The 21995-nt window shown below is 48.7% G+C and overlaps 1 protein-coding gene across 10 annotated transcripts in view; it reads right to left on the reverse strand.

Annotated features, from left to right (window-relative positions):
• epb41l2 (erythrocyte membrane protein band 4.1 like 2) overlaps window positions 1-17621 on the reverse strand; it is a 49007-nt gene extending 31386 nt beyond the window's left edge. For 2 of the 10 annotated variants that reach the window (XM_061812770.1, XM_061812769.1), the window contains exons 1-4: window positions 17458-17617; window positions 5125-5341; window positions 4880-5056; window positions 2458-2676 (exon numbers count right to left, since the gene is read on the reverse strand). In XM_061812770.1, coding sequence (XP_061668754.1) covers window positions 2458-2676; window positions 4880-5056; window positions 5125-5325 — 597 coding nt within the window. In that variant the 5' untranslated portion in view covers window positions 5326-5341; window positions 17458-17617. Of the gene's footprint in view, window positions 1-2457; window positions 2677-4879; window positions 5057-5124; window positions 5342-7378; window positions 7686-8980; window positions 9118-16987; window positions 17117-17311; window positions 17349-17457 lie in introns of those variants that run through there. The other 8 variants (XM_061812764.1, XM_061812772.1, XM_061812773.1 and 5 more) reach the window with 8 other exon arrangements.
• Between the last annotated feature and the right edge of the window lie 4374 nt (window positions 17622-21995).

Below are 21995 nucleotides of genomic sequence, written 5' to 3' on the forward strand. Positions count from 1 at the left end.
CGCACGGGCGGGCTGCAGTGACCTTCACACGGGCAAAAGGTCAGACAGAAAGCAGGCGGGTGGAAAAAAATGAAAAATGTGTGCTTTGTGTGTGTTTGTGAGCGCTGTGTGCGCGCAGAGATGAAAGTTGCGTTCGGCGCGCGGCGGTGGAGGCAAAATGGAAGAAAAAGATTTTCACTTTTTCTTCTTTTCTTCCGGCAGAAAAGATCTGCGGTATTTTCTTCGATTCGCCCAAGCGCGCGAGGCTCGCGGCTGGATTCCGACCTGCGTGTGCTGTGTGAGTGTGCCGCCACTCCATTCAAATCATCATCCCCCATTGGAATGAATGGAGATACGATTAATCTGTTCCAACTTCCCACAAAAAACAAACACAAATCTTTGCAATGTTTTTTTTTTTGTTTTTTTTTAAGAAGTAAACTAGTACAAAGTATTCTTGTACTTTAAATTATCAGAGTGGCAGCACGGTGGATCAGCTGGTAAAGCGTTGGCCTCACAGTTCTGAGGTCCCAAGTTCGAACCTGGATCCACCTGTGTGGAGTTTGCATGTTCTCCCCCCGCTTACGTGGGTTTCCTCCGGGGACTCCGGTTTCCTCCCACATCCCAAAAACATGCAACATGAATTGGACACTCTAAATTGCCCCGAGGTGTGATTTTGAGTGCGGCTGTTTGTTTCTATGTGGCCTGCGATTGGCTGGCAACCAGTTCAGGGTGTACCCCGCCTCCTGCCCGTCGATGGCCGGGATAGGATCCAGCACTCCCTTGTGAGGATAAGTGGCTAAGAAAACGGAGGGATGGATGGATGTTTAGAAGAATAATTTTCTCATCCTTTTGCAGTACTACAAGAAAAAATGAAAAGTCTTATGTATAGTTTCTGCATAATGCAAGGAAAAAAATGATTTTCCAAAAATATATAGTGATTAAAGGCACGGTGGCGCAGCTGTAACACGTCGGCCTCACAGTTCTGAGGATCCAGCTTCAATCCCGGTGTGACGGTCTGAGGGCTCCCCCGTGCTGAAAAGTGTCCATCCCAAAAAACACGCAACATTGATTGGACACTCTAAATTGCCCCTTTTGAGTGCGGCTGTTTGTCTCGATGTGCCCTGCGATTGGCTGGCGACCAGTTCAGGGCGTCCCCTGCCACCTGCACGTTGACACCTGGGATAGGCTCCATCAATCCCCGCGACCCTCGTGAGGATAAGCGGCAAAGAAAACGGATGGATGGATGAAATTACCAGAGTAATGACATAATTGAGTGAGAATAAGTGCTGTGCAATACCGTCAAGTGTGTTGTAATGAATTTAAATGCGTTTACAGGGTATGGGATGAGTACAACTATTTATAAAAATGTCTTGTGGTTAGAGCACTGGTTTGGTAAACCAGGGGTTGTGGGTTCGTATCCCACTGGGGCCTCCACTCCCTGAGAAGGGTTGCGTCAGGAAGGGCGTCCGGCGTGAAAACTGTGCCAAACAAATACGAGCGTTCATCTGAGATGACACGCTGTGGCGACTAACCCGAAAGAAACTTTCTTTCTTCTTTATATGGTAACTCTTTAACGCAGATTTGGGTCGGAAAGGTGTCCCCCACTTTGCCGATGCCACGACGGCTCCTCTTTTTCATTTACAAGCAAACGGAAGCGGCATTTGCCATGAGAGCGCTTGCCGCTCGCCACTCTCGGGAGGAAATATTTGCCAATTGCTAAGGAAAATGTTTTCGTTTCTTGACAAGCAAAGCGAATAAGAGAGTAAGTGAAGTCAATTTGGTGTGCGCGTGCGACTGCTGCTGCTCCACGAAATACGGTTTCATCTCTGGAATGCATTGTGCATCCCTCTCGCTCTCTTCCGGACTCGCCACGCCAGTGTTGTAGCTGAACGGACGGACGGACGGACGGACGGACGCCCGCCTGCGTTCGTGCGCGTCGGGGACAAAAGGACTTGTTGCAGTCTCAGCGTTATCTGTTGCGGGACAAAGCCGCTTCTGTTCAAACAACGCAATATGTTGGGCGTTAGCGCGCGGTTACTTGATCAGAATTCAAATATTTTTCCATCATTTTTTTTTTTTTTTTTTTTACATGGCCTATCGTCGTCAAATTAATTACCGTCGTTGTAAAGCACCGTCACGATGTACGGGCTGCGATAATTCACCATCTGCACTTCGGAGTGCGTAGCGGATGTAGAAAACTAATCTTGTGGGGGTCCCCTTTGCACCTCCTCGCATAATCTGCTGCATGTGTGTGTGTGTGTGTGTGTGTTCTTCGTACACCCCCCCCCCCCCCCCCCGACAACACCAAACTCTGATTTAGTCTGGATTTATCCCCAGACCCCACCCAAACAATGCGAGCGGCTAAAAGAAGCGAGTCAGAAAGTTTAAAAGGACCCCTGACGTGCACGGTAGACGCGATTAGCGGTGACGTCAGGAAGCAGAACGGACGCAACGGAGTCGTCGCACGGGGGGCCTCACCTCCACCTCGCAGGCGAAGTCGGAGCCGTCCAGCAGAGTCACGTGACACACCACCAGCTTCATCTTGCTCCTCCTCACCAGGCGCAGCGGCGACTGGAAAATGGACGGCTGGCCGTCGCCCGCCGGCGCTCGCTCCTCCGCCTCGTCCTCCTCCTTCTCCCCGGCCCCTCCTTCACCTGCGACCTCGGCGCCCCCGACGACTTTCTCTTCCCCGGCGGGCTGCGGGGCGCAGGACGGGAAAGACGGCTGAAAAAACCCTCTCGGGCGCGTCCTCCTCCTCTAGGAAAGCGCAGGCGGCTCTTTTTGGCTCGCCGACCGAGGCGTTGATGTCACTGGGTGGGCCTGCCTCATTGTGACCGCTGGACGGAACACTGAGTGCAAGGGTGGGCTGAGCAACAAATATGCGCCTTTCTGACTTTTCGCACTTCTTTTACAAAGGCAAAATCGTGTTCCCTGCTCTCACCTGCTCTGTGGTTGAAACCCGTCGGCAAAACAAAACAAGTTCCCCTTTCCCTGCTTATTATCTCACCAGCGGTTTCGCTTGTGGTTTGCATTGCGTCAGCTGCTGCAAAGTGCAACCCCCGCACGGCGCCAATTACCAGCACCTAAACCCGCAGCGGTCTGTCCTTTCCTTTATTATTGGTTGATTTTTATTTTTTTTTTTTTTTATTTACACTCAACAGATCATCCGCGTTACTTGCAGGGCTGTTAAACAGATCTGAAACCTTTCAAAGCGCCCCATCAATCAAACTAAACAAAGGCAATAAACTCTGGCGGCCATGTTTTGCGTGCACGAGTCAGCCCCTTCTTAAAGGCTGTGGAAAATCGTGAACGCGAAGACGAAGAATCTTTCCATTCCGTTTCCGCACTGCGTTCCCGTGCGCACTGCATTCGGAAAGGCGCGAGGAATTGTAACCGACGTGCACTCTGAGCGCACTCCGTCAACAAACAAAGCGCGGTTCAGGCCCTGGCTGGCGGCGGTCACAGTGCGTCGCCCAAATAAACTATTCAAACAATATATTTGACTAGTGGAGGAAGACGTGTTGTTGCCGTCCACTGACAGGCAGGTACACACAGTTGCAATTTGCCAATTTCATTTTGGAACCGATCCTCTGTTAATGGACCTTTCCGGCCTGTCAATCACGCGTACGATAATAGCCAATCAGATAGCCGCATTCTCTTGACACGCCCCTCTCGCCGTATTGTCCCACAAGCAATGCTGGTTGTCAGTAGCGGGCGCTTGGAAAAGTTCATGTTACGAAGAAAATGGTCCTCAGATGCGATTGGAGAAATTGTGCAATTCTGATGAAAGGTTTCCTGACCAGTTGATTAATTTTTAATGTCGACGAAGTCTTTACGATGGATTAAGGCTTGCGGAAGGCCGCACGTACAACTAAATGCGGACAATATCAACAAACACAAGGCTGTATATGTTCGAAGGGAAGTGAGGGAAAAGTATCTTCTCAGAGTTTGATTGAATTATTATCAGCGCTTTATACGTTGCAGAAGAACAACTTTCACTTTGTTAGCGTGTCACCGACCTGCTGAATGAAGTGTGTCATGTTTTATGCCGAAGAGTCGGGTTAGTGATACGTAAATGCGCCATGTCATGGAAGAGAAATGTGTATTTGGATCACATCGGACTTTTAAGAGAGAGGACTGGGTTCCATTACGAGCCAAGACAAATGAATAAAGACTCCAATGATATTACTCGTGATCTTTCCAAGTAAAAAGTACTCACCCTGCTTTACATGCGCAGTACGATTCCACGATTTCATCCTGTTGCATTTCAACATGAAGTTTGTGCGGCGTCAAACTTTTTTTTGCATCGATCGCCAACGTTTCGCTGGAACTCTGACATCGCGTCCCGCTCCGTGCAAAATCTTAATTCCGTGTACATATTGCGTGAAATAGTTGCGACCGCTCTGGGGAACCCTCTTGGACAAGTCAGGCGCATTTGGCAAAAAAAAAACATACCGCGATATTATCTGGAATACGCGAAAGAGAATCCACTTCAAACCTGTTCTGTTCAATCGCCATTTTGGAAGATTGCGGGAGATGGCAACTGTAGGCTAAGTCGGAAAGGTCCATTGCAGTTTTTGTACTCAGGCCCTATCTCCGTCTAATGTAAACATATTGCTTTGGCTCCGTTGTGTGGCGTTTTTGGCCCCTGCAACTATGTTAAAGTGTGGGGGAGGAGCTTCGCTTCAGCAGGCCGTAGCCCTGTTTGCTCTCCTTTTGGAAACTCAATTACGCCGATTTTGGCTGTTCACAGCACATTTACGACACTTCTCTGACAGTTGCGCATGGAGAGGTCGTACGGGGTGGGGGGTAGGGGGGGGGGCTGCCCGAGACCAATTAATTCCTTGTGTGTCGTTCCACACTCGGCCACGAAATCCGATCGCCATCGCGACGAGGTTACCTCTGTGTCGGCACTGGCGTCGGACTGGCGCTCCGCTTCCTTTTCGGCGACTTGCCCCCGGAGCGGACCGACCGCCTCCCTCTCTTCGACTTCCTCTGCGTGTCCGTTCACTTCCGGAACCTCCTCGGGGTCGCCGCCGGGCTTCTCCGGCGACGGCGCCTCCTCGGTCGGGGAGGTCTGCACAGAGCGTCGCGTTTGTATCGGTGGGGGAGCCCAACGCGACATCACGACGCGTACGGATGTACCTGGCCTTGAGACTTCTGCTTCTTAAACCACGTCGGCAGGTAGCGCGATATCCCCTTGCCGTCTTTCTCTTTCTCCGCGTCTCCCTCGGCGGCGGCCGCTTCCTGGCTCTCTGCGGTGGCCCGCTCCGATTGGTCGAGCCCGGCGGCCGGCTTCTCCTCTTTCTCCTTCACCTCTGTCTCGGAGCCTGCCTCTGTTGTCATGGCGACACGTCAAGACCTGCCCGGGGGAGATGGCGCGTGACGTTAGATAATGTCATATATCACGCGAGGGCTTTATTCAGCATCTTGTGAAGGGATGCAAGGACGCAGCATTTCAAGGGCTAAGCCAAATATATGCACTACTGTATTTATTATAGATAGTATGCTTTATATATGATGATTTATATACATATATAAATATATTATATATAATTAAATATTCAAAGCCGCAATGTAATTGAAAAATATAAATACAATATACATTATATAAAATAATACCCATACCTTAAAGTGGAAGTTAATTTTCTCTTTTTTGCTCTGGTAAAAATATACTATAATAAAACAAAACACCTGTCTTGTCTTTTTTTCCAAAAATAAAATATATTACAAATCAGAATAATACATGTATTTTAAATAAATGAATACATTTGATTGATTCCATTGTATCATGAAGGGGAAAAAAAATACAGGAAAAAAAGTAAAAATAGTCATGATATCATCATGTTTTTGTTTGTAGGTCACACCGGTGAGCGCGCAGAGAGTTTTCGGCGTCAGCATTCATTTTTCCACAGCGCACCACCTTCGGATTTGAATGATGCGATGCAATCTTTTATAAATGAGCCCCACGGCGTCGGCACGCTCTCTGGCCGCCTGCTCCAATTTTTAAAACTGACTCAGTCAAGTCAGGAAAAGACGATGTCGCAGAAAAAAAATTGGGGAGGAAGATCGTGTGAATATTTGGGTTTGTGGAGAAGCATAACGCGCGCATTTGGGCTCACAGCGCACACATTTACACGCTAAATTAGCATCAATACTAGCGCCGCGCTAACAGAGCCGGTTAAAGAAAACATACCAGTACAAATCACTGAGACACAGCAGTAACACGCTAGCGCAGCGCTAATAGGGCCGGACCGGTAAAAGTCACTTCCTCGGCACATATATTCCACCTTTTCCGGTCGAGTGTCCCCTTGCGGCCGTTAGGAAAAAATGCACAAATTAGCCGCAACATCGCATAAACCGCAGGGTTGAAAGCGTGTGGAAAAACGTTGCAGCTTCAAGGACGGAAATTACGGTAACTATCTGGCAGCCCGGTCCGCAATCGACGGACACATTTGGACAATCGCTACACGGGTTCATTGTTCCTGAAAGCTGGGAACGGAAGTGTGAATGTCACGGTAACCTTACGACCAGAAATGAATAAGATGGCGACAAACGAAAATCTCTGGCTGCTCACAACAATGAGAGCAAAACTGTCAATTAGCTGACAACATTTCCCCCCTACTGGAATCCGACCGTTCACTGACAGAGGCGAATCAATTCGTTTTCAAAACGTCGACGTGGAAGAGATTCTCGCACGCTTTTCCTGTGGAGCTCGAGCGCCGAAAGAACTGAAATAACAAACAGACGCCAGTTGCGTCCCTTTGGAGTTGAGATCGGCACAGTTTTTGGGGAGAAGACAAAGATTAGGTGTAACGTTCCATCTTGTCACGTCAACTGTGAGCGAGAGAAACGCCAACGTCTTGGAAATTAATTGAGCGAGTTCAGACGCCTCACGCTAGAAAACGGGATGTAAATCCGTGTGTTACGGTTGGTAGTTAGAAAGTCTCGGTTTTGGCGATTAGGTGTCAGAATTTTTGCCAGAAACCGATCCAAGTTTTGCCGCTGTGCACTAAAGAAGAAGAAAAAATGAGACGCGAGCTTTCTTTTTTTAGTGCGAGAACGGAACCTATTCTTTCTTTTTGGTAGGTTTGGTGCTTATTTAGTCAGAAAAGAATATTCTGTGGGTCTTGAAAGGTTTTAATGAGCACGGGAGGGATCGTCTTGGACTTCCGCTGCATAATTATGCCTGTGCGTGACGGTGTGTGCAAACAAACGGCTTCGGGCCGCGGATTAAAGCGTGATTCATTCGCGATTAAGCCATCGTCGCGGCCCCAGTGTCTTTCCAAAGCGTTCGAAACCTGATCCGAGCCCGCCGTTCTGGTCGCCTCGCGGCCATTTTCACTCTTTCTCAAGCCGATGGAGGGCGAGGGGATAAAAATAGAACAGGTCTCCTTACGCATGGCCGGCTAATGAGGGACGGATGGAGGGATGAGTGGATGATTTGTGGTCTCGCTCTTCCAAACGGGCCAGCAACCAGCAAATGTCCTCATTTGCGACTCCTCTGACAAATGCGAGCGCACGTCGGCATGTTTGCCGTTTTACAGTTTTACTCGTCGCTACAAAAACAGCGGGGATCTTGTTCAACCGCACTCGTAAACTACTTCCTCATTTCTCCCTCTCCGGTTCTCTGCCATGCTGCCTCGTTCTCTTCTTTTTTTGAAACTAAATCTCCGTTACGCTCATCTCCCCCAGTGCTCACAACACCTCTCTTCCGGGCTCTCTTTTCAGCCCCCCCCCTCCGTCCGGCGGGTCGCCCGCATTATTTCGTCCCCCTTTCCGGGTTCACACCGTCTTCCCACAGTCCGCGTAAACAATGGCGGTGACACCGTTTCGGCCTCTCTGCACACACACGCGAGCGCACCCTGAATGTTCCGCGGCGGCAGATTGCGAGCTGAAATGCTCTGATAGGACGGCAGGGTACGCCCGCGGCGCGGCGGTTGTTTGTGGTTGGCTACAACGTCTGTTTGTGTGCGAACGCGAGGAGAATTTCACGGCCAATTAGCGCTCTTAGCTCATTGACTGCCAGCCCTCCCAGTAAAGAGGGATATTTGACTGGTATGGCCGTCAATGGGAGGGACCGATGGGGGATAAAATCTCCGGTGTTGCAAATCTCCTCGAGCGATGTGGTGCGAGTAAGTCTCGTGATCGTAGATAGTATAGTCTATATTTTTAAAGGGAATATACAGTATTTTGCTCTTGTATCAAGCCAATTATTAAACAAAACCTACTAAGAAAAGAATTTTGATGGTATTCATATATACACAACTACGAGCAATGCTGAAATCTAAAATCATTGGCTTTTTAAAGGTTTTTTTTTTGTCATTTCTCAACAATTTTCGACGACTTACTGCAATGCATACTCTATTTACACCATACATACATATAATATACTTATATTTTAGAGTGCGGCGTCCATAAACTTGTCCAACTTCCAACGTGTTGGCATTTCTCTCTTGCATAACGGACATGAGATTCATCGGCTAATCTTTATCTTCTACTCAAAAGCTGTGCTGATCTCAAATCCAATGTTACACAACATCGCTTTCGACGGCGGTGTGCTCGTCCCTAAAACGGTTTACAAACATGAATATCAGAGACGAGCTCGGCGAGACAATCTTCCATGTCTAATCTTAAACGATAAATATGTTCATCGGTGGGAGGAAACATCGTCAGGAAATGTCCAATTAATTTAATTTCTTTTCCTGGTAACACTGTTTAAAATATGACCATATTAAAACAAAAAGATGACAACAAGAAATTGACCCTAAAACAAACAATTTATAACTTCATTATTCCTCACAGGGGAAAAACTGTTCTATATGAAGAAAATCCGCATTGTGTCGCTCATCCTCATCACTTAAGTTGACATTTCTCTGGTCTTGCGGTGGTTACACCTCCAGAAATGCGTTAACAGCGTCACATAACGCCACCAGCGTGACTAAATCACCGCGACAAAACGTTGTTCGAAAAGCGCTGTTGCACCGCGGCACGTCCTTACCTACTGTTGCTTTTCTTTCCCCTCGCAAGCCCCCCGTCCTCCTTTTCCCCACCTCCCGTCTGCTCTTTCGAAGGATACTCCTTTTGCCTCCCGACAGTGTTCGCCCACACTTTGGTCTGCCGCCTACAAAGCCGTCAGTGCCATTTTCCTCCCCCCCCCCCCCCCCAACCCTCCGTCCCGTCGGCTCTCCCGCCGAGCTGAGCGCCTGCCTCCCGCGGGACTTTCACCCGCGGAAAACGAGGGCAGAAAACGACAAGGGAGAAGAGGGGAGTTGAGAGAGGCTAAAAGGGGGGAGGAAAGGAGGGAGGGGGAGAGAGAGAGAGAGAGAGAGAGAGAGAGGGAGGCTGAATTCCACTCTGCTATTCAGCTAAAGCGCCGTTTCCCAACAGTGAAAAACGGATGGATGATCTTGTCGCAGTTTATTGGAAATGCACCGGGCCTGTTCAATTTGACACAAAGCTATTATGAATTATTCTTTTTGTATGACTGGCGACAGGCGGACGGACGTTTTGCCATCTCCTCGGACCGCATTTCATTGTCGCTGCACCTCACTGGCCTTAACCTAACCCTAACGTCCCGATCTGAAATCAATTCTTCAAAAAAAAAAAGCTCTTTAACACCTCTCTCAGCTAAACTAAAATCCATCCATTTTCTTAGCCGCTTATCCTCACGAGGGTCGCGGGGAGAGCTGGAGCCTATCCCAGCTGTCAACGGGCAGGAGGCGGGGCACACCTTGAACCGGTTGCCTGCCAATCACAGGGCACACAGAGACAAACAGCCGGACTCACAATCACACCTAGGGGCAATATTAGAATTAATCTTGCATATTTCGGGGATGTGGCAAGAAACCGGAGTGCCCGGAAAAAACCCACACAGGCACGGGGGAGAACATGCAAACTTCACACAGGCGGGTCCGGGATTGAACCCGGGACCTCAGAACTGTGATGCCAACGTTTTTGCACCGTGTCGCCCATGAAAATTCATTTAATGAATAATTCCTTTGCCGCTTAGATGAAATCGGATCAATTCCCGGGACACACCCGATGATCTACTGATCGCACTGGGAAAAAAAAATGGGAATTTATCAACTTCAATGAAGCTCAAAATAGTTGTGGAAAACATGTTACAGCATAAATATAAGTAACAAAATTTACCCGATTTCACGCAGGTACAGCGGTAGCTTGAGTTCCACGACTAAGGATCTTTTCACGTTATTAGCCATCGCTTGATCAATCGTGTTGGAGGCGGAGCCCGGATTTGAAAGCGCAACCCCAGAATTGGGAGGCGGATGCGTTAACCACTCACCCACCATGCCGTGGGAACAGCTCCAATTTGGAATATTTCCAAAATTTCCCGACTCATCTTTCCATAAAAATCCACCCCTTTACTGTATAACCCGAAGGAATGCTAATAATGATTAATCATAGTTTTGTTATTACCTCCACAAAGGCGGTTTTGTTTTCAAACTTCCTAAAAAAATATTGACATTTTTCCCCATCTTATTCCATGTCGGTGTATGTATGAGATCTACAAAGGGAGGAGACAAAAAATGTCACGCGGGGCAGCGCGACCCGAAAAGGTCATGAATTGTAAAAAACATATTTCAACAACAACTTGAAGAGGCGCGAGTGACCCACCCACTCACACGCTTCCAACTTTATGGCCGTCGGTCTGGATTTACGAGGTCGTCGGCATGGCGATGACTTCCTGATCCTGATGTCTATCATTTTTATGGAAAACATAACCCAGAGTGGGGCGGAGAGAAAGATGTTGTCAAGACTGCTTTCATTTTATTTTTTTTTATCATCGGTCTACGTATGCGTGACAATGAGGAAGTCTAATAAAGACATGCAAAGAAAAACCCCCTTTGAGTCCGTGCAAGGCCCCCGAGGTGGGGGTGGGGGGTGGGTTTGGGTCAGGACAGAGGGGGGGGGGGTCACGGGGAGGAACAGGTTTCCGTGGCAACAGCATTCGCGGACACCGAGCATAAATCCCCATGGAGACAAGAGATTACTGCAGCAAAAATAAAGATTATTGAGCAGGCGTACAAAGTGACAAAAGAGATTACGGCCGTGCTTGAACCTTCCGTTTCGGACCCGGAGCAGATTTACAGCCGACCGGCGCTACTTGCCGGAACCGGCAGGAAGTGTTCCGTCCTCCGTCCTCCCCCCCCCCTTCACTTCTTTTCTTTTTTTTTTTTTTTTTTAACGATCGCCACCTCCTCGCTGAGGTCTGCCACCACTCAAAAGCTCAACGGCAGGAAACACAACCTGGATGCATCTCAAATAAGACCAACGCGCCGTAAATCGGTAGTCCGACGCTTGTACTTTCTAGCGCGGTCAAGGGTTCGCCGAGCATGATCAAGTCACTCACGGGCTGCTGGTGTGAAAACATGGCTGCCCTGTCACACTGCGCACTGATCCTCAAACTGAGGATTACACGAGGGATAATCTCTGTGTGTGTGTTTGTGTCTGTCGGCAAGTCCGGCAGTCCTTCGGGGCCTCCGTCTTGTTGTCTGCCGCGCGGTGGTCTTTCAAACGTCCAGATTTGATCCGCCTTTGCCTGCTCTACCGATATCGGTGCGACTTTGTACGCGTTCGCGTGTTGATGAGCCATCCCAAAAATCGGATAATTCGATGTAACATCCCCCCCGTGACAGCTCAAAGGTTTGCTTCCAACGGACTGGGGCTAGAAAAGTGAGCGTCAGGTGCGAAAAACAAACAATTTCGGCGATTGCTGAGCGGAAACGAGCGAATCGGACAACTGCCGCGGGAACGGTTTCAACAGTTCCGAATCATAAAGCTATAAAAACACCGAAATCCGACGGCAAACAGTTCGACCATTTCAAAGCGCCGATTTTCATGTAGCGCAAGTAGGAAGTGAAAAGTGTCAGGGATGAAACTGCGCCCTGCCAAAATTTCTCTTCCGCCGCGTGCGTGAGAATAACGGCGGGGCTTATACGCGCTATTGTTGTCCGCTAAAACTCTCCCATTCAGCGATTAGCGCGGCGAGGCACGATCGCCGTCTGTGAGAACGTGCGAGCGAAGGTGGGGAGGGGTGGGGGGGGGGGCGTAAACCGGGGGTTGGGGTGGTGGGGGAGGGAATCCGCCGAGTTCACCGCGTGCGCCGGTGGGGCTGAAGAACAAATATTAGCCGGGAGGCAGAACTCGTGAGGAAACTGCAAACAGTTGCCGACGCGATCGGGAGTCTTCGCTCGGGAGCGAGTGGGTGCGGCGTCGCTATGGAAACCGACATCCCATAGAGGGCGGCGGCGACAGGTGCCCAACGACGGGCTTGGCTTGAGAACCGAGACGGGAAACAAGATACAGGTGGCTAAAAGAGTTCCTTGCAAATGTGGCACCAAGAACGAGCTTCCCGACCGCATTTAGCGCCAAGACGCTAGCGCTGGCCCCTCAATAGCAAATTTTCCAGTATTCAGTCGGCTTTTGTGAAAAACTACAGGAACGGGACAACAACGTGTACTGTTGAGCGAATTTAGACCATTTGAAGTTAGCAAAGGACTTTGGCGGCTGGGCATGCAGCGAGGGAAGAAGATTTGGCCAAAATTTTGTGGGCGCAAGCCGCATCCCTGCGGACCACCCCTAGATGCACGTTCCTTACAAATGTGGCACCAAGAACAAGGTTTTCTGACCGCATTTATCGCCAAGACGCAGGGACTGGCCCCTCAATAGCATATCTTCCAGTATTCAGTCAGCTTTTGTGTGAAAAACTACAGGAACCAGACAACTTTTACTGTTGAGCAGATTTAGACAATTTGAAGCTCGCAAAGGACTTTGGCGCCTTCCGATTACTGAAACAATTTGGGCGCTGCCGCCGCTGCCGTGCTCGTGCTCAACGAGACCCCACACACATCTAATTCCTGGACACTCCATGATGAAGAAGCCGTCGACATTAAATGTTTGGGTGTGGTGTCGTTATGGAAACCGACATCCCACAGAGGGCAGCGGCGACAGGTGCCCAACAACGGACTTGGCTTGATAACAAAGACGGGAAACGAGATACAGGTGGCTAAAAGAGACGGCGCTCAATTGGAAGCTTGCTAATATAGCGCAACAAAGAATTAAAACTAAGTGTACGAAAACTACTACACAGCACTGAATTCCAGTTCACCTGGGCTTGCGGTGAGGGAAGAAGATTTGGCCAAATGTTTGCGGGCGCGAGCCGCATCCCTGCGGACCACCCCGCAAATGCGCGTTCCTTACAAATGTGGCACCAAAAACAAGCTTTCCGACCGCATTTAACGCCAAGATGCTGGCTTCTCAATCGCAAATATTCCAGTATTCAGTTGGCTTTTGTGGAAAAACTACAGGAACCAGACAACTTTTACAGTTGAGCGGATTTAGACAATTTGAAGCTAGCAAAGGACTTTGGCGCCTTCCGAATACTGTAACAATTTGGACGCTGCCGCCGCTGCCTTGCTAGAGACCCCACACACATCTAATTCCTGGACACTCCAAGATGAAGGAGGCTTCAACATTCAACATGTGACAAACGAGCTCCTCCGTCAAGGTAGCGGCTGCGGGTTTAAAACCGCCGCACAATATTAGCGCTTGTCTGCCGTGCGCTCCCCGCCAAGAAAAAAGACGACGAGCGCCGCGTCTCGTTCTGACCTCCGTTCAGTCCCTTTTCTGTGAGAATCCCACCCGACGCTGATTAATCGATTTTTAACCACGCTGGACCCCTGCCAGCGCCCCCGGGCCTACTCGTTTTTTTTTCCCCCGTCAATTCCATCGTCGCTTTCAGTCGGACACTCGCCGGAGGAAGTCACTTTGCACGCTTCTAAAGTAGTTTGCTGTTCGGCTTAATGGAGCCATTCAGCGAGCAAACAATCACACCCCGCTCAATGGCCGCGGTTTGAAAAGAAATAAAAAGACTTGAAAGGCCACCGCCAACAATACATTGCCGTTTCATACACCCGAACCGAACCCACGCGTTCTTCACGTCGCCCGCGAAAACAAGACGGACGCCGCATCACGGCGTCCTTTCATCCGCGGCTCTCTGATCTTCCCCCGGAGCGACTTTGAATTCCCGCCGTGCCCGCCGGCGCGTAACGCTTCGAAGGGTCGCGGCCCGCCGCAAAACTGCGCGATACGTCCGCCTGGCCGGAGATCGACCTGTTTACTCCCGACCGGAGAGTACGAAAGCAGCGGGACGAAAAAGAAGCTTTGAAACTATTTTTTTTTTTTTTGCTTGTGCTCGACTTTAATGAGGTAAAAGTCACTGCGGACAGAATTTAACCACCTTGCTTCTGATTCCAAGATCGTATCTTTGTTACGCAGGATTTTCGGCGGTGAGGTCAACCGGAACAAGCGGGGGTCATCGTCTCCCGTGACCCCGAGATGGGTCTTCGCAACGAGAAACGAAAGCAGAGCACCCACGGATGACAATAATTGGGACTTTTTTTTTATTGTTTTTGTGTCAGCCTGCCAAACAATTTCTTTGACACGAAACAGACCAGAGGTATGAAATAAGGCTCCTACGACCACTTTCATCAGTAAACAGTCGCAAAAACTGATCAGGTTTCACGCCTGTTGACAGTCACCATTCGTCAAAATAGTAAAAAAAAAAAAGTTAAGACTGCGATTACAACCTCTTGGAATACCAAACACGGACGTCCCATAATTCGCTCGACGGCACCGCCTGGAAAAGGCCGCTTTCATCGATCCATCATCAGAACCCTAAAAAACAAGTCCAAAGAACCAATGCCTCAAACTGAACAGGAAGTTGTGCATTTTGATGCGATTCAGTCATTTTTGACGAAGGGCGAGCAGAAATCTGAGATATTTTACTGCAGGCGTCTTCACCGTTTCCACGATTGGTCATGAAGAACGGGGGTGCGATGGGACGCCCCGTCACTGCTGGGATTGCTCGAAATGACTTGTGAGAACGCACGAAAGTCACTCGAAAAGCTTTGGCATGACCAGTTCCTGTCGAGGCCACGGGGTCGGGGTGAAAACGGGTTCACGACACACCGGGGGATGTTCCCGGAGCCATTTCCGAATGATTAAGCAATATCTGTCGCGCTCGCCTTCGCTCTCGCTCACTCTCGTTCTCACTTCCTGCCTCTCTGGCGTCCCTTTGCACTTCCTCGTCTATTTTTGTCTCCTCGGCTTGCGCTCCTCCTCCTCCTCCCGGTACCAAATATTGGTTATCACCACCATGTGTCGCTGGAATATCCATCCATTTTCTTTGCCGATTATCCTCACAAGGGTCACGGGGAGGGCTGGAGCCTATCCCTGCTGTCAACGGTGTACCCTGAACTGGTCGCCAGCCAATCGCAGGGCACAACGAGACAAACAGCCGCACTCACAATCACACCTTGGGGCAATTTAGAGTGTCCAATTAATGTTGCATGTTTCTGGGATGTGGGAGGAAACCGGAGTGCCCACCCAGAGAAAACCCACACAGGCACGGGGAGAACATGCAAAGTCCACACGGGCGGGGCCGGGATCGAACCCGGGGTCCTCAGAACTGCGACCAGCTGAGCCACCGTGGCGCCTCCACTGGAATATTGTCATGGTCACTATCCAAGCCGCGTATCCTCACAAGGGTTGCGGGAAAGCCGGAGCCTATCCCAGCTAGCTTCGGGCGAAAGGCGGACTACACCCTGAACTGGTCGCCAGTCAGACGCAGGGCAGATATCGACACCGTCACTGAGCGGGAATCGATCCCGCGCTGCCCGCACCAAAGTCAGGCGTTTGTACCACTACACCATCAGTGTCTCCCTTATGGAATCACGTGTTTCGAGCCGAACCCGGTCGCATCTCCTTTTAATGAGCGGGGGAATCTCTCGGCACAGCGACCAATTAAGGCCTCTCATTAGCGAGCGGGACAGAGCCGCCACTGTTCCGGGGGAACATGCCGCGGACAGTTAAGAGATGAACCGCACACACAAACGCGCGTGTAGGGATGGGGCCGGGAGAGGCCCGACGCATTCGTCCGCAGTTGCTTTACGGTATATTTTGATCCCTTTTTCCGCACGTGGACAATACACGCAAAACCCAGCAGATGGAGAATACATTTTTTTGGAACATCTTTAACCATTTGTGACAAACTTCCACACATGGCTTGGAAAAATGTCATTTACAACGTTTAAAAAACAAACGGGAGTAATTAAGGGTCAGTAAAACAAATCACCCCAAAAAAAAAAATCCAGGACATCCATCCATCCATTCATTCATTTTCTTAGCCGCTTATCCTCACAAGGGTCGCAGGGAATGCTGGAGCCTATCTCAGCTATCGCAGGGCACATAGAGACAAACATCCGGACTCACAATCCAGGACATATTCAACAAAAAAATGATATATTTAATTTCACACATTTCTCAGCTCTATTAGTCCTTCTCCCGCCTGGATGGTCGTAGAACAACCGCAAAATGACATAATAATGAGACTCGAGCCAATACTTTCATTCAACAGTCTGACAATTTCTTACATTAACGTGAAATGTCGCCATTTGTACAATTTTCAGGATAGCTTGGTCACATGTCCAGTTTAGCCACTGGCAGGGACAGGCGGCAGGCCACTTCTGATTCTGTCTCTTAGCAACCGCAACCACGACAACATGGTTACCGCACTGTGGCGGGCACCATGAAAACCAAGTTCAGTGTGTAAACAAGTTTTTCAAAATTAGGGGAAGGTGGAGTAGGGTTAGGATTAAAGGTTATGCCCAAGTAAAATGATAATTAAAAGGAAATAAATTGGGAAAAAAAAATGCCCTGACTTGGCCTTTGAAGTATTCAAATGCATTATTGTCGCCTTTGTCACGCTACAATTTTTCTGTAACAACGCTGGAATATATTAATGTCTTTTACGTACTGGAGTTAGTTAAGCAGGACTACGTTTCCCACACGCCCTTGCGGCCAAACACGTTCAGCATGACGATAAAACATTAAAAGACAGCATCAGGGCCGACACACGCCAGACGCGTGCTCAAGAGTGACGAAAGTAGCAACAATTAAGACTAAAAAGATAAAAGTACAGTACCAATAACGACAGAGTATCTCGGGCTTGCGGATGAATGGTTCGGGCAGCCGCGGAGAAGCCGAACCTTGGACGACGTTAGCGGAGGGACCCGCAGAAACAAGCCACGAGGAAAAAGGGGGAAATATTTGTTGCAAAAATCGCCATTTTCACGCCAACCTCAAGGGAGCCGTCGCCGCGAAACGTTGCCGTCGATGCTAGCAGGCGCACGCGGTGCTTCCGAGAGAGCGGCTGGGAGTTACGTCGCGCTTTTAAGCGAGCACCATAAAAATAAAAAAAACAACAACAGAACCCGACCCGAAATCCGGGAAGTTGCTCCGAACTCACCGTTGAGGAACAAGATGCTCAAAGGCATGTGGCGGACCTGATGAGAGGCGATTTCATTCAAGAATCATCACGTGATTTACATGCGACTCCAAAAGCCAACCGATACCTTTAAATAATTATAATAAGAAGAATTAAAAATAACTAACCGATGAAATGTATGTGGACCTTCAAACGAGCGGCGGTCTCTCGCCTTGTCCCCACCCCCCCAACCCTCCCTCAAGAATGAATAATTCCTGTCCGGCGGAGCCTCCTGCAAATTAAAAAAATCTCCAGTGGAGTGGACGAGTCCGCGTTGAAAATCTGGACCAGGCGCAGAGGGGGTCGGTAGGGGGGGGGGCAGGACGTGTCAATCATCAAAATGCCCGCCCCTTACAGTAAAAAAAAATAAATAAAAGAACAACCAATGACGTAGGATTTGTAATTGCCCGGTCATTGGCCGAAGGGGAACCACGGGGCTTGGGTTCTGCGACGTGATTGGTCAATCGCGTTGGAGGGAGCGTTCAACGCGGATGATGCGTTGTTGCTGTCACTCTGGCGTCCTCAACTGGACATAATGAGTTACTACAACGTGTTAAACCAGAAACTACACTGAAATGTGACTCGCTTTACGACGGAGATCGGTTCCAGAATTGCGACGTAGCGCGAATCTGCAAAATCGTAATTACAGTAAATATTTGTATAAAAACACTTCATAAACATAAATATAAAAGAAGCAATCTTAAAACAATACGTGATCGCCCTAGAAAAAACAAACTATTACCGCCAACAGAGTATTGATGGAAATATGTTTTTTTATTTTTTTAAAGATGAACTTTTAATTTCACACAAACAAGTATAGCAGTGGCACCTTGATTCATGATTCAAATTTCTTATTTTTCATTTTCATTCCTGCACTGCAATGAATGGAAACGCCACAAAAACAAAACAATCTGTACCAGAATTATATTAATAAAGTACAAAGTGTTATAGACTGAACTGTGAATGCGACTGCAAGTAAATGAACTGGTTTTATAAAGCGTAATTATGTATTGTACACTATTACTGCGCTATAATTGTGTCTTGTCTGCAGTGTGGTTTTGTCACGTGATTTCTAAGGGGCGTGGCCTGGTCAGTGACGTAAGAATCATTGCTGGTGTTGTCATTTTGGAGCAGAGCGCTCGGAGGCGACTGGGGGTCTCCTTGCTCGTTGTAGTACTTTAATTTTAGTTTTCTTTTTTACTCAAGTCTATCTTGAGTTTTCTCAAACTTCAAATATTGCAAAAGGAAAAAATAAATCAACAATGGATTGGTCAATAATAGTAGCCCTTGGTTAATTGTGTCGCGCAAGGCCCGAAAGCGGACTTGTGTATTTTTGCGCGTTGGCTTGCTTCCCGTGTCACACACGCACGTCCAGTACCTCACATGTCGCCACATCCAGATTACAGAAGCTCATCTAATTGGCTTATAGCGGGAAGGCAAATTGGGGAGTTTACATCCACGAAAACCCGAAAAAGAAACAAGGAAAACGTCGAAGAATCGACATCCACGCGAGAAAAAGCCGTTTGGTGACCAACAAGCGAGAACTGCAGTCGTTGGATCTTAGTCGCATCTTAGAGAAACGTTTCAAAGTACAACAAAAGTGGCGCGTATTTGTCGTGTACTCACCGTTGGTCGAGCGGGACCGATCCGGTAAGGGTGAGCACCCAAGCATAAAGAGACAGATCGTCAGGACACGGCTTTCAAAAGACACATTTGAATGGAAAAACTGGGACTAGTGTGTAATGTTCGGATTCCAACGTTGGGTAAATAGATCTGTGTTTTGGATTTGGGGTTAGTAGTCAGGAATAAAGGGTAGGACAAAGTTAAGTGTAGGGGAGTTAGGGTTAGGGCTAGGACTAGGGTTAGGGTGTCTGGTTAGACTTTGTAGTCAGGAATAAAGGGTAGGACAAAGTTAAGTGTAGGGGGGCTGGGGTTAGGGCTAGGACTAGGGTTAGGGTGTCTGGTTAGATTTTGTAGTCAGGAATAGAGGTGAGGACAAAGGGCTAGGGTTAGGACTACGATTAGAGTTAAGGGGTCTGATTAGACTTTGTAGTTAAGAATAGAGGTTAGGACAAAGTTAAGTGTAGGGGGGGCTAGGGTTAGGGCTAGGACTAGGGTTAGGGTGTCTGGTTAGACTTTGTAGTTAAGAATAGAGGTTAGGACAAAGTTAAGTGTAGGGGGGGCTAGGGTTAGGGCTAGGACTAGGGTTAGGGTGTCTGGTTAGACTTTGTAGTCAGGAATAGAGGTGAGGACAAAGGGCTAGGTTTAGGACTACGGTTAGGGTTAAGGCGTCTGATTAGACTTTGTAGTTAAGAATAGAGGTTAGGACAAAGTTAAGTGTAGGGAGGCTAGGACTAGGGTTAGGGTGTCTGGTTAGGCTTGGTTTGGCGACAATGTACTAATTTCACTTCCCAAAGGAACTCTTAAAACACAAAGCTCTACTATGCAAATCCTACCCTCTAACGTTTGTTTTCCTACATGTCTACAGAACTTACCTGCTGGTCAGAGGTCCCACATAGCGAAACCAGTTCCCACGCTGAGATTAAGACGCTGCGCCAAATGAGGCTGACTTGATCCGAAGGCAGTCCAACCCAACTCCTCGCTCTTTTTTGAGCGCCAGCAGCGCAGCCGTCTTGGAGGTCCGGCGTCCGAGCCGCAGATTTGTGCCGCGAGTCGCAGCCAAACTTTGACCTCCGAGCCCGGGAAGGCTCCCTCGAGTCGTGCAGGCGCCAGATCAAGACGGCGTATATTCTCCCCTGAGGCGGGGATTAGCGTTGAGTTGAATTACCCCAACGCCGCCATCTGGACGTTGGCCTCGCTCGTCCATCTCTGGAGGAAGCGGCCTTTATTGCTCAACCCTCCTCGAAAGAATCTCTGGGGTTTTGTTTTTTGGAAGGGTTTAAAAAGCCGTAAATGTGACAGGAGGCAGAAAGGATGGGCTCAAAATGGACAATGCCGGTGCTAGCATGAAAGGGGTCGCGCAATCCGAGAATTTAGCTGGATGGGGTGCAAAAAACACTCAAGTGGGGCGAAAACAACAACCCTGAGATACGAGCTGTTTTGCTTTGACTTGCGAGCGCAAACCGTAGCACTTTTTAGATCAAATGATGCCGGCACAAACAATATAACAATACAGGCATATATTCTTTATCCTCTGCGAAAAACAACCAATGTTATTGGACCTTATCGAGGCAGGCATTGAGGAGGGCAAAGTGAACTCAGGATTTTCTTTCCGGAATGTTCATTTCCAGATTGCCGTGCTCTCGCTCTCAAGTCAAACCACGAAAGTCCCAACATTGTCAAAAACGTCGCCCGCAAAATTCGAGGCCCCTCGAAGAAACATTCGGAGCAAACAAATGTAACTAAACCGCATCGTTTGTTTTTTCAAACCCCGAAATTAAAAGCAGGAAATCGACACTCCAGTCAAAACGGTCCTTGTTTTTGTTTGTGTTGGCCGACAAAAGCCCGTTGCGGTGGCGCGTACAGGCGAGGAATCCAAAAGTAGCGCTTTTACCTGCCGGCAGGTGCACCGGCGCCGACTTTCGTGCCCGTGGAACGCGTCCAACGGGATCGCCGCGCTCCACGCCTCGCACCTGTTCGCTCCAGGCCGGGTCCGGCGCCTTTTGTCTGCGTGCCGGCAACACGACACGTGACCCTCGGGTGTCGTGGGAGCAAGAGAGACGAAGGCAAATTTTTAAAAAAAAAACATAAAAACAAAACAAAACACATGCTTGTGATGACCTTTCATGTAAACATAGGTTTCCTCCCACATCCCCAAAAAATGCAACATTAATTGGACACTCTAAATTGCCCCTAGGTGTGATTGTGAGCGCAACCCTCTTGAGGATAAGCGGTGAAGAAAATGGATGGATGGATAATCCCAAAAAGTACTGACTGGCCGCTAGAGGGCAGCAATGGCTATTTGCAATTCGAAGCGTCCTGGCCAAAGTGCAAGTGCAAAGTGTCACGAAAAGAACTATAATTTTAGATTTTCTTCACTTCCGTTACAAGATATTACATAATTTTGCTTTTTTTTCTTGCCACAACCAAAACCCTAACCTGTGACAAATTGTCTGTTATGTGCTTCAATTAAAGCAGCGGCCATGTTGATTATTGCGTGATTGTGTTATTACTTCTCAACAACGGACAAAAAAAAAAAAAATGGATACGTTTCATCTTAATCGTAAATAAATGACTGGTTTATTATAAAATTCCAAAGAAATGTCATTTTGCAGGTTCTATTTTTGTCCACTTGGGGACAGCATCCTCCCCTTTGTTCACTGTAGTATCTGTGACTTTGAAGTGTGTGTGTGTGTGGCTTTAAAAGGATTTAAAGGATGAAGGATTTCCAAATATTGGCTACAGCGAGAGGAGTCACTGATGGTGTAGTGGTACACACGCCTGACTTTGGTGGAGGCAGCGTGGGATCGATTCCCGCTCAGTCACGGTGTCCGTATCTGCCCCGCGACTGACTGGCGACCAGTTCAGGGTGTAGTCCGCCTTTTTCCCAAAGCTAGCTGACATGTCGGCGTTCACTTTTTGCAGTCTCGCTGTAGCCATCCATTTTCTGAGCCGCTTATCCTCAAAAGGGTCAAGGGAGTACCGGAGCCTATCCCAGCTGTCAACGGGCAAAGGGGCGGGGTACACCCTGAACTGGTCGCCAGCC

This window comes from Syngnathoides biaculeatus, chromosome 23 (assembly GCF_019802595.1).
Source record: "Syngnathoides biaculeatus isolate LvHL_M chromosome 23, ASM1980259v1, whole genome shotgun sequence".
NCBI lineage: Eukaryota > Metazoa > Chordata > Actinopteri > Syngnathiformes > Syngnathidae > Syngnathoides > Syngnathoides biaculeatus.